At 38.3% G+C, this 16,023-nt stretch overlaps 1 protein-coding gene across 2 annotated transcripts in view; it reads left to right on the top strand.

Moving 5' to 3' along the window:
* RFC1 (replication factor C subunit 1) overlaps window positions 1–16,023 on the top strand; it is an 86,843-nt gene that overhangs the window by 25,237 nt on the left and 45,583 nt on the right. For both annotated transcript variants that reach the window (XM_011232243.3, XM_034671935.1), the window contains exons 3-4: window positions 6,649–6,724; window positions 8,346–8,468. In XM_011232243.3, the coding sequence (XP_011230545.3) occupies window positions 6,649–6,724; window positions 8,346–8,468 (199 nt within the window). The remainder of the gene's footprint in view (window positions 1–6,648; window positions 6,725–8,345; window positions 8,469–16,023) is intronic.

A 16,023-nucleotide genomic window follows, 5' to 3' on the forward strand; every position in this document is an offset into this window, starting at 1 on the left:
CAGTCAAAACTAGAGGCTCTGACGGCCAGGGTCACCGAGGCAGAGGAACGCGTTAGCGAATTGGAGGATGGGTTAGTAGAAGAAAAAACGAAAATAGAAGCTGGTCTTAAAAAAATCCACGCCCACGAATGTAGATTACGGGAGATTACTGACTCTATGAAACGATCCAATGTCAGAATCATCGGCATCCCTGAAGGGGTGGAGAAAAACAGAGGTCTAGAAGAGATATTTGAACAAATTGTAGCTGAAAACTTCCCTAATCTAGCAAGGGAAACAAGCATTCGTGTCCAAGAGGCAGAGAGGACCCCATCCAAGCTCAACCAGGACAAACCTACGCCACGGCATGTCATAGTGCAATTCGCAAATATTAGATCCAAGGATACAGTATTGAAAGCGGCCAGGGCAAAGAAATTTCTCACGTACCAAGGCAAAGGTATCAGGATTACGTCAGACCTGTCTACAGAGACCTGGAATGAGAGAAAGGCTTGGGGGGGCATTTTTAAAGCTCTTTCAGAGAAAAACATGCAGCCAAGGATCCTTTATCCAGCAAAGCTGTCATTCAGAATTGATGGAGAAATAAAGACGTTCCAAAATCGCCAATCATTAACCAATTTCGTAACCACGAAACCAGCCCTACAGGAGATATTAAGGGGGGCTCTATAAAGGTAAAAAGGCCCCAAGAGTGATACAGAGCAGCAAGTCACAACCGATACAAAGACTTTAAAGAGAAATGGCATCATTAAAATCATATCTGTCAATAATCTCTATCAATCTAAATGGCTTAAACTCTCCCATAAAACGCCACAGGGTTGCAGATTGGATAAAAAGACATGACCCATCCATTTGCTGTCTACAAGAGACTCATTTTGAACCCAAAGATGCATTCAGACTTAGAGTAAGGGGATGGAGTACCATCTTCCACGCAAATGGACCTCAAAAGAAAGCTGGAGTAGCAATTCTCATATCAGATAGACTGGATTTTAAACTAGAGGCCATAGAGAGAGATACAGAAGGGCACTATATTATTCTTAAAGGAAGTATTCAACAAGTGGATATGACAATTATTAATATATATGCCCCCAACAGGGGAGCAGCAAGATACACAAGCCAACTCTTAACCAAAATAAAGAGACATATAGATAAGAACACAGTAATAGTAGGGGACCTCAACACCCCACTATCAGAAATAGACAGAACACCCTGGCAAAAACTAAGCAAAGAATCAAAGGCTTTGAATGCCATACTCGACGAGTTGGACCTCATAGATATATATAGAACACTACACCCCAGAACCAAAGAATACTCATTCTATTCAAATGCCCATGGAACATTCTCAAGAATAGATCATGCTCTGGGACACAAAACAGGTCTCAGCCAATACCAAAAGATTGAAATTATCCCCTGCATATTCTCAGACCACAACGCTCTGAAATTGGAACTCAACCACAAGGAAAAACCTGGAAGAAACTCAAACACTTGGAGGCTAAGAACCATCCTGCTCAAGAATGACTCGATAAACCAGGAAATCAAAAAACAAATTAAACAATTTATGGAGACCAACGAGAATGAATACACAACGGTCCAAAACCTATGGGATACTGCAAAGGCAGTCCTAAGGGGGAAATACATAGCCATCCAAGCCTCACTCAAAAGAATAGAAAAATCTAAAATGCAGTTTCTATATTCTCACCTCAAGAAACTGGAACAGCAACAGAGGGACAGGCCTAACCCACTGACAAGGAAGGAGTTGACCAAGATTAGAGCAGAAATCAATGAATTAGAGACCAGAACCACAGTAGAGCAGATCAACAGGACTAGAAGCTGGTTCTTTGAGAGAATCCATAAAATTGATAGACCACTGGCAAAACTTGTCCAAAAACAAAGAGAAAGGACTGAGATTATTAAAATTATGACTGAAAAGGGAGAGGTCACGACCAGCACCATTGAAATTGCAAGGATTATTAGAAACTTTTATCAACAGCTATATGCCAAAAAACTAAACAATCTGGAAGAGATGGAGGCCTTCCTGGAAACCTATAAACTACCAAGACTGAAACAGGAAGAAATAGATTTCTTAAATAGGCCAATTAACTATGAAGAAATTGAGTCAGTGATAAACAACCTTCCAAATAATAAAACTCCAGGCCCAGACGGTTTTCCTGGGGAATTCTACCAAACATTCAAAGAAGAAATAATACCTATTCTCCTAAAGCTATTTCAAAAAATAGAAACAGAAGGAAAGCTACCAAACTCATTCTATGAGGCTAATATTACCTTGATCCCCAAACCAGGCAAAGACCCCCTCAAAAAGGAGAATTACAGACCGATTTCTCTAATGAATATGGATGCCAAAATCCTCAACAAGATCCTTGCTAATAGAATCCAACAGTACATTAAAAGGATTATCCATCATGACCAAGTGGGATTCATACCTGGGATGCAAGCATGGTTCAACACTCGCAAATCAATCAATGTGATACATCATATCAACAAGAAAAGACTCAAGAACCATATGATCCTCTCAATTGATGCAGAAAAAGCATTTGACAAAATACAGCATCCTTTCCTGATTAAAACCCTTCAGAGTGTAGGAATAGAGGGTACATTTCTCAATCTCATAAAAGCCATCTATGAAAAGCCTACTGCAAGCATTATTCTCAATGGGGAAAAGCTGGAAGCCTTTCCCTTAAGATCAGGAACACGACAAGGATGCCCACTCTCGCCACTATTATTCAACATAGTACTAGAAGTCCTTGCAACAGCAATCAGAAGACAAAAAGGGATCAAAGGTATCCAAATCGGCAAAGAAGAAGTCAAACTGTCTCTCTTTGCAGATGACATGATACTCTATATGGAAAACCCAAAGGAATCCACTCCCAAACTATTAGAAGTTATAGAACAATTCAGTAAGGTGGCAGGATACAAAATCAATGCCCAGAAATCAGTTGCATTTCTATACACGAATAACGAGACTGAAGAAAGAGAAATTAGGGAATCCATCCCATTTACAATAACACCAAAAACCATACGTTACCTTGGAATTAACTTAACCAGAGACGTAAAGGACCTATATCCTAGAAACTATAGATCACTTTTGAAAGATATTGAGGAAGACATAAAAAGATGGAAAAATATTCCATGCTCATGGATTGGAAGAATTAACATAGTTAAAATGTCCATACTACCCAGAGCAATCTACACTTTCAATGCTATCCCGATCAAAATACCGAGGACATTTTTCAAAGAACTGGAACAAATAGTCCTTAAATTTGTATGGAACCAGAAAAGGCCCCGAATCTCCAAGGAACTGTTGAAAAGGAAAAACAAAGCTGGGGGCATCACAATGCCGGATTTCGAGCTGTACTACAAAGCTGTGATCACAAAGACAGCATGGTACTGGCACAAAAACAGACACATCGACCAATGGAACAGAATAGAGAACCCAGAAATGGACCCTCGGCTCTTTGGGCAACTAATCTTTGATAAAGCAGGAAAAAACATCCGGTGGAAAAAAGACAGTCTCTTCAATAAATGGTGCTGGGAAAATTGGACAGCTACATGCAAAAGAATGAAACTTGACCACTCTCTCACACCATACACAAAAATAAACTCCAAATGGATGAAAGACCTCAATGTGAGACAGGAATCCATCAAAATTCTAGAGGAGAACATAGGCAACAACTTCTATGACATCGGCCAGAGCAACCTTTTTCACGACACATCTCCAAAGGCAAGAGAAATAAAAGATAAAATGAACTTATGGGACTTTATCAGGATAAAGAGCTTCTGCACAGCCAAGGAAACAGTCAAAAAAACTAAGAGACAGCCCACGGAATGGGAGAATATATTTGCAAAGGACACCACAGATAAAGGACTGGTATCCAAGATCTACAAAGAACTTCTCAAACTCAATACACGAGAAACAAATAAACAAATCATAAAATGGGCAGAAGATATGAACAGACACTTTTCCAATGAAGACATACAAATGGCTAACAGACACATGAAAAAATGTTCAAAATCATTAGCCATCAGGGAAATTCAAATCAAAACCACACTGAGATACCACCTTACGCCAGTTAGAATGGCAAAGATAGACAAGGCAAGAAACAACAATTGTTGGAGAGGATGTGGAGAAAGGGGATCCCTCCTACATTGTTGGTGGGAATGCAAGTTGGTACAGCCACTCTGGAAAACAGTGTGGAGGTCCCTTAAAAAGTTAAAAATTGAGCTACCCTATGACCCAGCCATCGCACTACTGGGTGTTTACCCCAAAGATACAGACGTAGTGAAGAGAAGGACCATATGTACCCCAATGTTCATAGCAGCATTGTCCACGATAGCTAAATCGTGGAAGGAGCCGAGATGCCCCTCAACAGATGACTGGATTAAGAAGCTGTGGTCCATATATACAGTGGAATATTACCCAGCTATCAGAAAGAACGAATTCTCAACATTTGCTGCAACATGGACGGCACTGGAGGAGATAATGCTAAGTGAATCAAGCAGAGAAAGACAATTATCATATGATTTCTCTCATCTATGGAACATGAGAACTAGGATGATCGGTAGTGGAAGAAAGGGATAAAGGGGGGGTAATCAGAAGAGGGAATGAAACATGAGAGAATATGGACTATGAGAAACTGAGGGCCTCAGAGGGGAGGGGGGTGGGGGAATGGGATAGACTGGTGATGGGTGGTAAGGAGGGCACGTATTGCATGGTACACTGGGTGTTATACGCAACTAATGGAGCATCAAACTTTACATCGGAATCTGGGGATGTACTGTATGGTGACTAACATAATATAATAAAAAACCATTAAAAAAAAAAGAAAAGACAGCTACAGGTTTGGGCTAAGTTTACTGGCAGAATTTGAGACTCTCCTTCTGTGGCTTTCTCCCTTCTGGGAGTTAATAGAGTTGATTCTAACTCTGTCCTCTAGCCTGGTGGTGTATTTGAATTATAATAGTTCATTTATCTCATTTTCTTGCAAGGTAGTTGCTTGTTTTTATATTTTTCAATTTTCAGTGTAATGAATAGAAGCATATTTCTTTTTTTAAAGATTTTATTTATTCACTCCCCAATTTGTTTATTTATTTAGTGCACACATGAGTGGGGTTGGGGTCAGAGGAAGAGAGAGAGAATCTCAGCGCGGAGCCTGATGCAGGGCTTGATCTCACGATCCTGAGATCATGACCTGAGCTGAAATTAAAAGTTGGATGCTTAACCAACTGAGCCGCCCAGGTGCTCCTAAGATTTTACTTTCAAGTAATCTCTACACCCATCGTGGGGCCTTGAACTCAAAACACTGAGATCAAGAGTCACATGCTCTAACCAACTGAGCCAGCCAGGCACCCCTAGAAACATTTCTGTCTTATAATTGGTTACATTTTTTTTAATCTGCTTTCTTCTTTTTTTTTTTTTTTTAAAGATTTTTTATTTATTTATTCGACAGAGATAGAGACAGCCAGCGAGAGAGGGAACAGAAGCAGGGGGAGTGGGAGAGGAAGAAGCAGGCTCACAGTGGAGGAGCCTGATGTGGGGCTCGATCCCATAATGCCGGGATCACGCCCTGAGCCGAAGGCAGACGCTTAACCGCTGTGCCACCCAGGCGCCCCTTAATCTGCTTTCTTGATGCTTTTTGGGAAAATTTAAATGTTAGGTTTAGTTAACATCCATTATCTCATATAGATATAGTAAAAGGAAAAGAAATTTCTCCTTTGATGAGAACTTTTAGATCTACCCTCTTAACAGGCTTCCTGTGTATCAAATAGCAGTGTTAACTGTAGTCTTCATCTTGTATATTACATCCCTAGGACTTATAACTAGAAGTTTATACCTTTTGATTACCGTCCTCCAGTTGTACCTCCCCTCACCCCGTGCCTCTGCTAACCACAAGTCTGATCTCTTTTTCTATGAATTTGGTATGTTTTTCAATTTGTTTTAGAGTCCATATATAGGTGAGATCATACAGTGTTTGTCTTTCTCTGACTTAGTGTAATGCCTTCAAGGCTCATCCATGTTGTTGCAAATGGTAGGATTTCCTCTTTTTTTATGTGTATCACAATTTTGCCCTTTCCTGCTTTGATGGTCACATTGGTTGTTTTCATGTCTTGGCCATTATAAATAATGCTTCTGTGAATATGGGTGGTGCAGATACCTTTTTGAGTTAGTGTTTTTGTTTCCTTTAGATGTATTTCCAGAAGTAGAATTGCTGGGTCATATAAAAAAAAATTTCTTTGAGGAACCTCCATACTGTTTTTCATAGTGGTTGTACCATTTTATAGTTGCACCAGCAGTCCAGAAGGGTTCCTTTTTCTTCACATCCATGCTGGCGTTTGTTATCTCTTCTCTTTTTGTTGGTGGATCTGGCTTATTCTTCAGTTTAAGTAGGGCATTAATGACATTTTGGGCTGTATAATTCTTTGTTGTGGAAGACTATCTTGTGCTCTGTAAGATGTTTAGAAACATCCCTGGTCTACCATCTACCCATTCAGTCCATTCCCCCCCTCCCCCGGCCCAGTTATGACAAGCAAAAAATGTCTCCTGGGGGGGGGCAGAATTTCTGAGCTCAAGTCTAATGAGAAAAAAACATTTAAGTTATATAGACTTTTTTTTGTGTTCTAATTACACTGTGATGTTTACAGGTAAATAGTTCTTGTAAAGAAGATGACTCTAAACAGAAGCAACCAAACAAGAAAAAGAGGATCATCTATGATTCAGGTAATATTTCTTCTGAGGAGCTTTGAACTTTTAAAATAATTTTGTATCCCTTTGAACAGTGTTTTCCAAACTGATGTTCTGTGACACACAGCTCTCTCTGATGTTATAATAGGTCCTGTGAGGAGAGGGCTGTATGGTCAAAGTTGGAAACAGTTTTATTATACTGTAGAACTTATCAGAGCTGAAATGTGTTACTGTGTTAAATGTTCGGGGGTGGGTATATAATATATATAGCATATCTTAGACTTACTTTGAATATGGCATATTTATTTTTTAAAATATTCATACTAACTTCTCTTGCAGCTGAGCTTCTTGGAAACTGAATTTGAAAAATAGTGCCTGAGAATATTGCTTTAGAAACAAAGATCTTAAATTTAATTTTTGTGCTTTTAGTCTGGTCCTTTTTTGTTGCATTTAAAATGGGACAAGCACCGTATACAATATTTGAATACACTTCTAAGATGAGGAGCGTGTATTTTTATGCATGCCTTTGATGATATGTTAAAATAATGGTAGAATTCAGAAAGTTTTGGGTTTTACTTTTGTGGAGAAGATCCATCTGGTGTGAATTCTTAAAATTAAAAAGGTAAGCATTTATGGATTGTTAGGATTTGACAGTGATAGCAAAGATTCTGACTCCATCCTAAAAATACTTGAGTCTTTATTTTGAGTCTTTTACCGCTGTATATCGTAAGGAATTTGAAATAAATACACATCCCTATTTCCTGGGAGTTTCTGTCTTTTGGGAAACTGGAAATTGAATTGTTTGATGCAGTTTAGGATAATATAAAACAGGATTTATAAATGCATGGTTCAGAGGAAAAGGAAGGATACTAAAGTTTATGAAACTTCTATTTTTGTACTACTTTGTCTTGGTTTGTATTTAAGTTTCTTGGGTGGTTATGGTTCGTTCGGTAGACAGACCAGTGCTCCAAAAGATGTCCACACCCTAATTCCTCGAACTTGTGAATATGTTAGGTTACATGACAAAAGAGAAATTAAAGTTGTAGGTGGCATTAAGGTTGATAATTAGATAACCTTAAAATAGGGAGATTATCATGGATTATCTGGGGGTGGGGCCATTGTATTCACAAGGAAGGTGGAGGCAGGAGAGGGTCGGGGAGAGCTAGACAGTGGGAGAGATATTAACTGTGGAAGAAAGTCAGAGAACCAGAGAGATGGCAGGATGAGAAGGATTTTGCCTGATGTTGCTGGCTTTGAAGATGGAGGAAGGGAGCCATAAACTAAGGAATATTAGCAATCATTAGAAACTGGAATAGGCAGGGAAATGGATTTTTCCCTAGAGTATCCAGAAAAGGATCATAGCCCTGCTGACACTTTGATATTAGCTAGTGAGACCCATATGGGATTTTTAACCTCAGAACTGTAAGATAATATATTTATGTTGTTTTAAGCCACTAAATTTGTGGTGATTTGTTATGGTAACAAAAGAAAAGTAAGACAAAGGCTTAACACAAGTAGAAGTAACCTGTGAGAATTCACAGTAAGAGTTTTGCCTTGAAATGGGCCTTGAGGAATTGGTTAACAAAATCACTTTAAAAACACACTGTATTTTACTGTTTCTTTTGAGAATTTTGTTTGATTTTCCTCTCATGTACAGATTCAGAATCAGAGGAGACAGTGCAGATAAAAAATGCCAAAAAGCAACCAGAAAAATTGCCATTGTCTTCTAAACCTGGTAAAATTCTGCGCCAGGATCCTGTTACATACATTTCAGAAACAGGTAAGGTACTGAATATGTTTATTGTTTTAAAGAGAAGTAGTGTGTGTTATGTTCTTGAGCTTCTCAGTCTGGATGTACCTCTTTCACTTTCAGTGGAATTTCTGTTGCCTTTTTTGCTTTTTTGGTTTGTATTTGTCAGAGGAAGGCTGTTATCATTATCTTTGGCATTTTCTGTGGGTTAAGGGCCATTGTAAGGACCAATTACAGGAGAATTAGCCTTGGGATTTTTTTAGGTGATTTTTTTTTTTTTTTAAGATATATCTATTTAGAGACAGAGAAAGAGATTGTGTGTCAGCATGAGTGGGGGAGGGGCAGAGGGAGAGAGAGCATCCCCAAGCAGACTCCCCACTGAGGGCATAGCCTGATGTGGGCCCGATCCCAGGACTCTGAGATCATGACCCAGTCCGAAACAAGGAGTCAGCCATTTAACCGACTGAACCACCCAGGTGCCCCTAGGTGTTCTATATTGAATAAGCTGAAGTTCTATCTTGAATCATAAATTAAAATATTATTGGTGTGTTTTAAAACTTATTTTTTATGTAAGTTTTTTATCTTGCATTCTAAAGTCATAATAAGCTAAGTATATAGTGGTTATTCATATTTGTGTTTTATAAAATCTAGCACAGGGGCACCTGGGTGGCTCAGTCAGTTAAGCGCCTGATTTTGGCTCAGGTCATGATCCCAGGGCCCTGGGATCGAGCCCCTTGGCAGCTCTGCACTCAGCAGGGAGTCTGCATGTCCTTCTGCTCCTTCCCTCACTTGTGCTCGCTTGCTCTCTCTCAAATAAATAAAATCTTAAAAAATATGTATAATCTTGCACAGGTGTGACCTGAATTCCTTGTATTCTCTTGTGACACTAAAGACTTTAGTGCTGACTTTTTAAAAGATTGTTTTTGTACTTAAATTTGTTTGATCTGTTTTGAGTGGTCAAAAAGCAAAAGACATTTGTAAATAATTGTACACTAATCTTAAAATGGTAAAATAGTATAAATGATTGTTTCATAGATAGTATTCATTTATGGTGAGGAACTCTGAAGTGTCATCTGAGGAAAAAAACTCAGATGCGTTCATTGTAAAGTCATTTTGATTCTGGCATTGTTAACTGCTAGAGGAGACCATAACAGGAATGCAAGGTTAGATGTAGTAATCGTCAAATTCACAGAGCCTGTTGAATGGGGTCCTGCATAGAAATGCTTGCGGGGGCCGTGGAAACATCTCATAGGTTACTGATTTGTTTATATTGAAGAAAACCTCTGAAACTATTATTTTTAGCACTCTTTTACTTGTATTGCTAGTGAAGTGAATACACCTGGTTTGAAGAGACAGGGTAAAAGCTACATAATTATTTTGGCACAGCATATTACAACTTATATTCAAAAACCATTTATCGAGTGTTTTTTACATCCCGGATACTAGGTGCTGTAGATACAGAAGATGACCAAAGACTCCCAAGTACTGTAGGAGTCGCTGGAGGCAGCGATAAGTAGTCAGGCAGAGTGCGTAAGTGTCAGATTTGATCTGGCCTTTGATGGATGCGCAGGAGATGGAGGGAAGAACGTGTCAGCTTGGGGAGATGACATTATTTAAGGCATAGCATTCAGCACAGGGGTCGGTATGTTCATAGGACACAGAAGAGACTGCTTGCCCACATGATGGGGAGTGGTGGGAGGTAGAATGAAGGAAGACCTTGAAAGCTAGGCAGATGAATTTAGACGTAACATAGCAGGGAAAAGGGAACCTTTAAAGTGTTTGAAGAGAGTTGTGGAATGATGAAAGTAGTATTTAAGGGTGATTGATAGATTGCTAGTGTTCAGGGTGGGATGGAGAATATAGAAATTGTAATGAGGGAAGTTGAGGCATTTACTAGGAGTGAAGTAATGAGAGACGTAAAACGTTTGCAATAGCAAGGGACTGATTTATAAACATTTTGGAGAAATGAGTTACAAATTAGGTGTTTGGATTACCTATGGTACTATTAGGATAATTGGAGAATTGATGTCATTAGCATGTTTAAGGGTTTTTTTTGTTATTTAAAATTTTTTGAATATTATTTTATTTATTTATTTATTTATTTATTTATTTAAGAGATTTTTATTTATTTATTTGCCAGAGAAGAGAGAACAAGCAGGGGGAGCAGCAGGCAGAGGGAGAAGCAGGCTCCCTGCTGAGCAAGGAGCCTGATGCAGACTCCATCCCAGGACCCTGGGATCATGACCTGAGCTGAAGGCAGATGCTTAACTGACTGAGGCACCCAGGCGTCCCTATTTTCTTTTATTTTTTTAAATAATCTGTACACCCGACGTGGGGCTTGAACGCACAACCTTGAGATCCAGAGTGTCATGCTCTACTGACTGAGCCTGCCAGGTGCCCTTTGTTTTTTTTGTTTTTCTTTGTTTTTTTTCCCCCCAATTACAGCTTTATTGAGATACACAGTTCACCTCTAAGATTTTAATAGTATTGGAATTTGTGGATATAGGTCCAAGTTTTCGGAGATATAAAACTGTACTTACAGTTATGCGCTGTTACTTGAGAGTGTGCGGGTACTCATGGTAGATAAATTGGTCGGTAAGTAGGGAATGCAGTGGGAAAGAAAGTCCTTGTGTTGTAGAAGGAACCTGAGCCTGGAAGGTCAGAAGCCCTGCCTGAGGGTCCATCTTTGGTTCCCATCTAACAGCTGTTTGAGTCTGTCTCACTTTCTATAAAGCAGAAACCTAATTGAATAGGCTTGTAGTGGAGACTTACTGGAATGATGCATAGGAAAGGACCAGACCCAGTGTCTGAAGGCAGTCCAAAGGAAAGGCGGTCCGAAGGAAAAAAGAAAAAGAAAAACAAGAAGCCCACAGATGAGCTTTGTAGGGTCTCAGAGACATTTATTTGATAAAATTGTTCAAATGATCAAAAACATAATGTAGGTGACATGGACTATTTTCTGTAAACTTTTTGGTAAGCTGAGATATTTCTTCATTATGGCAGAGGCAGACTGACTCTTTAACCTTTTTGTTCTATTGCTAAATATCTGCTCAGGCACATTGTGCAAATGCACTCTTCTATTAAGAGATCCCCCTCTGAGCTCTGGCCACCTTTGTGAGGTTTTGAATATGTGGGAGGGATACTAGAAACAGTATGGTGATAGGTTTATTATGGAACTGAAGGTGGTGTGATCAAGCTTTCCAGTGACACCCTGGAAACGTCAAAGTTAGTGTGCAGACAGCCGTGGCCTTCAACTGTGGATCAGTTGGCTATCCTTATCTTGTGATTTTAGGTACACAGAAGGGTCAGACGATTTAAGCTCTGATTACAGATTTTCTTTAACATGGGATCGTTTATTTCAGACTAGGTATTTTCGAATGTTATTTTCTTTCTTTTTTTTTTTTTTTTAAAGATTTTATTTATTTATTTGACAGAGATAGAGACAGCCAGCGAGAGAGGGAACACAAGCAGGGGGAGTGGGAGAGGAAGAAGCAGGCTCATAGCAGAGGAGCCTGATGTGGGGCTCGATCCCATAACACCGGGATCACGCCCTGAGCCGAAGGCAGACGCTTAACCGCTGTGCCACCCAGGCGCCCCTCGAATGTTATTTTCTGAAGAGATATCCAGCAATTTATCTGAAATTTCTGTGAACGTTATCGGTGTTTATGTCATTATGCTGGTGGCATGTACATGGGAAAGTGAACATTGTCCCTTTGTTGTAGCTGAAAATCTTGGTGTGGGATGTACCTAATAGGATGTTCGGTATTAATTACATAGTATTCTGTTTTTTCTTAGAATTAAGATACAGGAAAAAGCTAGTTCTTTTCTTGCCTGTATTTATCTTTTCGTACTTTTTTATTCCTTGAAATGACAGGTGTATGGGAAGAAAAATAAGCCCTTTTTAAAATTTTTCTTCCCTCTATAAGAGAATGAACTGTTAAAAAGCAGTCCATAATAAAATCAGAAATATAAAGAGTTTTAAGAAAGGTGCAGCTTCTTGAAATTAGTAAGTTGGAAAATTCTTCACCTTAAAATAGTTTTAAAAAATGATTTTTTTTTTTTAAAGCTAAAACTATAGTTTTTCAGTACTGGGTCATGAATAAGTTCACATTATAAATGTAAATATTTACATTATTAGTATAAGGTTAAATAGAATATTTGTGGTAATAATAAATTTAAAAATAAAAATTCTAACCTAAAATGTATTGATTGGGAGCTTGGAGCATCTTTTGGAAAAGGATTATATACAACACATTTAACCACATTCTCACTGAAAAAGAAGTAAACAACGAGAAAAATTTAGGAAATAACCTATATTCAATTTTAAAAACCTGTTAGTAACAAAAGAAACAGGGGCACCTGGGTGGCTCAGTTTGTTAAGCGGCTGCCTTTGGCTGCGGTCATGATTCAGGGTCCTGGGCAGCCCCTTTGGGCTCCCTGCTCAGCAGGGCTCTCCTCTTCCCCTGCCCCGTCCCGGATCAGCTCATGTTCACTCTCTTTCTCTCTCAAATAAATAAATAAAATCTTTAAAAAAATTAACAAAAGAAATACTTTTGCTTCATTATTCCCTATTTTATTTTTTATGAACCAGTTTTTGTTTGATACTTTCCTTGCAGTATAGTATTTGTAGTGTTTAAGAGCATGAGCTCTTGATTCAGACTGGCTGGGTTAACCTTCATTTACCTTCCCCATGTCTTAGTTTCCTCATTTGTGAAATGGGTTTATTATTAGTGCCCACATCAGAGGCCTTTGTGATGATCAAATGAGATAATCCTTGAAAAGCATTTAAAACAGGGTCAGGCATATAGTAAATGCTCAATATGTATTAACTGTTAGTTTTACATTTTAATTTGGTTGTATCCCTGCATATGCCTTTAAAGACTATGCTGAAGACATTTTGGTTTTGCTTAAGTACTTAGGACCTTCTATTGATTATGTAACTGTGCTTCAGAAATTTAGAAATTGTATGTGACCCACTTATGTTATGGCTGTGCACTGTCCAGTATGGCAACTACTAGTTACTTGTGGCTGTTCAGCGCTTGAAATGTGACCAGCTCAAACTGAGAGTATTTTAAGTGTAAGGTACAGATTTCAAAGGATTAGTATGAAAAAGAGGTAAATTATCATAATTTTTTAGTATGGATTATATGTTGAAATGATAATAAGTTGGATATGTTGGGTTGAATAAAATATGTTGTTAAAATTAATTTCACTTGTTTGTTTTTTCCTCTTTTTAAATGTGGTTATGAGAAAATTTAAAACTCTCTGTGTAGCTCACGTTTTATTCCTGTTGCATAGGGGCTTTATATAAACAACGAGAAAAATTTAGGAAATAACCTTAATTTAGAAAATAACCTACTTCATTCAAGTGCTTTTTAAAATATTGTTATACAGTTCTTTAGGCTATATCATACTGATCTTTACGCTTATTGTTTAGCTCTAGGACCCATTTTTCATCATCACTTTTATTAAATCTGTCTTCTGTTGATTTTTAAAGTACTTTGATTACATTAATCTCCCAAATTACAGGGAAAGGAAAAAATGGCTTATAAACATCTTCATAGCTAACCACTGACTCTAGTAAAATGTTATTGTAAGTTGGTAAAAACCCAAATACTTGTTGTACTGGGTAAATATATTTACTTTTAGCTGTTTAATGAAATGAGAGACCTTGAGTTTTGTTTGGCAAAGATGACCTTTTATTAGGCAGTTTCATCAGGGGCTGGTGTTTGCTTGAGAATGATGGGGGTTTTTCCCTGTCTTGAAAGTCGTTTATGAGTGGTAATTTTAATTGAGCACATAATTCCAAAGACAGTGTTCTTGAAGTTATAATGATTTTTGGGATGTTAAATGGGAAAAAATTGGGAATGTGGTGTTCTCCAATTCACCACACAATACTAGTGACCTGTGACTTGGGAAAATAGTAGGCAGAAAATATTGCTGAGGATGTGTGTGTAACAATCCCTTTTTCTGATTTTTAGAGGCATATAGTTTTGCTTACCAGACAATGGGGATAGATGATGTATAGGATAAAGAAATTTCTTAGATGTTTTCAGGAAAACTAGGGTGATTGAGCCTGAAAATTTCTTTGAAGTGAGAGGAAACTAAGAACTGTGTATTACAATTCTTTGATTTTACTTGTTTGAAAATTAATATTGATTTGTACACTAAGACTCTATAAAAAAAACTAAATTTATCATTTTAGGGGATGAGAATTTAGATTAATATTACTTTAAATTACCTAAGTAACACATTTAACCACATTCTCACTGAAAAAGAAGTAAACAATTCAGATGAAAATGTTTTATTCCCTCATTCATCCCTTTTGCCTTAGGTAGCTATATAAATAAAAAGTATATACACACATCCGTATGGATATACACACATGCGCACGCACTTGTATTTGAGTGGCCTTTTATTACAAAATTTCTGTAGCTTGCTTTTTCATAACTTAATGTCTTTGGGGGCACCTGGGTGGCACAGCGGTTAAGCGTCTGCCTTCGGCTCAGGGCGTGATCCCGGCGTTATGGGATCGAGCCCCACATCAGGCTCCTCTGCTATGAGCCTGCTTCTTCCTCTCCCACTCCCCCTGCTTTTGTTCCCTCTCTCGCTGGCTGTCTCTATCTCTGCCAAATAAATAAATAAAATCTTAAAAAAAAAAATAATGTCTTTGACTCCCTCTTTCCCTCCCTCCCTTCTTCCTTCCTCTCCTTGTCTCCCTCCTTGCCCCTTCCTCAGCTTCTGCCTCTCTGTTGCAATACACAAAGATTCCTATCTCATTCTTTTAAACTTCTGTATGAAATTTAATAGTGTGCATTCAATTTTTTTCATGTTCTTATTTTGGATATTGGATTATTGATGTGTACACATACCTGTTTATGCTTCATTGCAATATAATATATTTAACAATAAATGGGTGATTCACAATGAAGAATATGATAATTTAAAATAGTATTTCTTTTTTTTTGTTTGTTTTTTTATTATTTATGTTAGTCATCATACAGTACATCCCTGGTTTTTGATGTAAAGTTCGATGATTCATTACTTGCGTATAACACCCAGTGCACCATGCAATATGTGCCCTCCTTACTACCCATCACCAGCCTATCCCATTCCCCCACCCCCCTCCCCTCTGAAGCCCTCAGTTTGTTTCTCAGAGTCCATAGTCTCTCATGCTTCATTCCCCCTTCTGATTACCCCCCTTTCTTTATCCCTTTCTTCCCCTACCTATCTTCCTAGTTCTTATGTTCCATAGATGAGAGAAACCATATGATAATTGTCTTTCTCTGCTTGACTTATTTCACTTAGCATTATCTGCTCCAGTGCCGTCCATGTTGCAGCAAATGTTGAGAACTCGTTCTTTCTGATAGCTTGAGTAATATTCCATTGTATATATAGACCACAGCTTCTTAATCCAGTCATCTGTTGAGGGGCATCTCGGCTCCTTCCACGATTTAGCTATTGTGGACATTGCTGCTATGAACATTGGGGTGCATATGGCCCTTCTCTTCACTACGTCTGTATCTTTGGGGTAAACACCCAGTAGTGCAATGGCTGGGTCATTGGGTAGCTCAATTTTTAACTT

This window comes from Ailuropoda melanoleuca, chromosome 11 (assembly GCF_002007445.2).
Source record: "Ailuropoda melanoleuca isolate Jingjing chromosome 11, ASM200744v2, whole genome shotgun sequence".
Taxonomy (NCBI): Eukaryota; Metazoa; Chordata; class Mammalia; order Carnivora; family Ursidae; genus Ailuropoda; species Ailuropoda melanoleuca.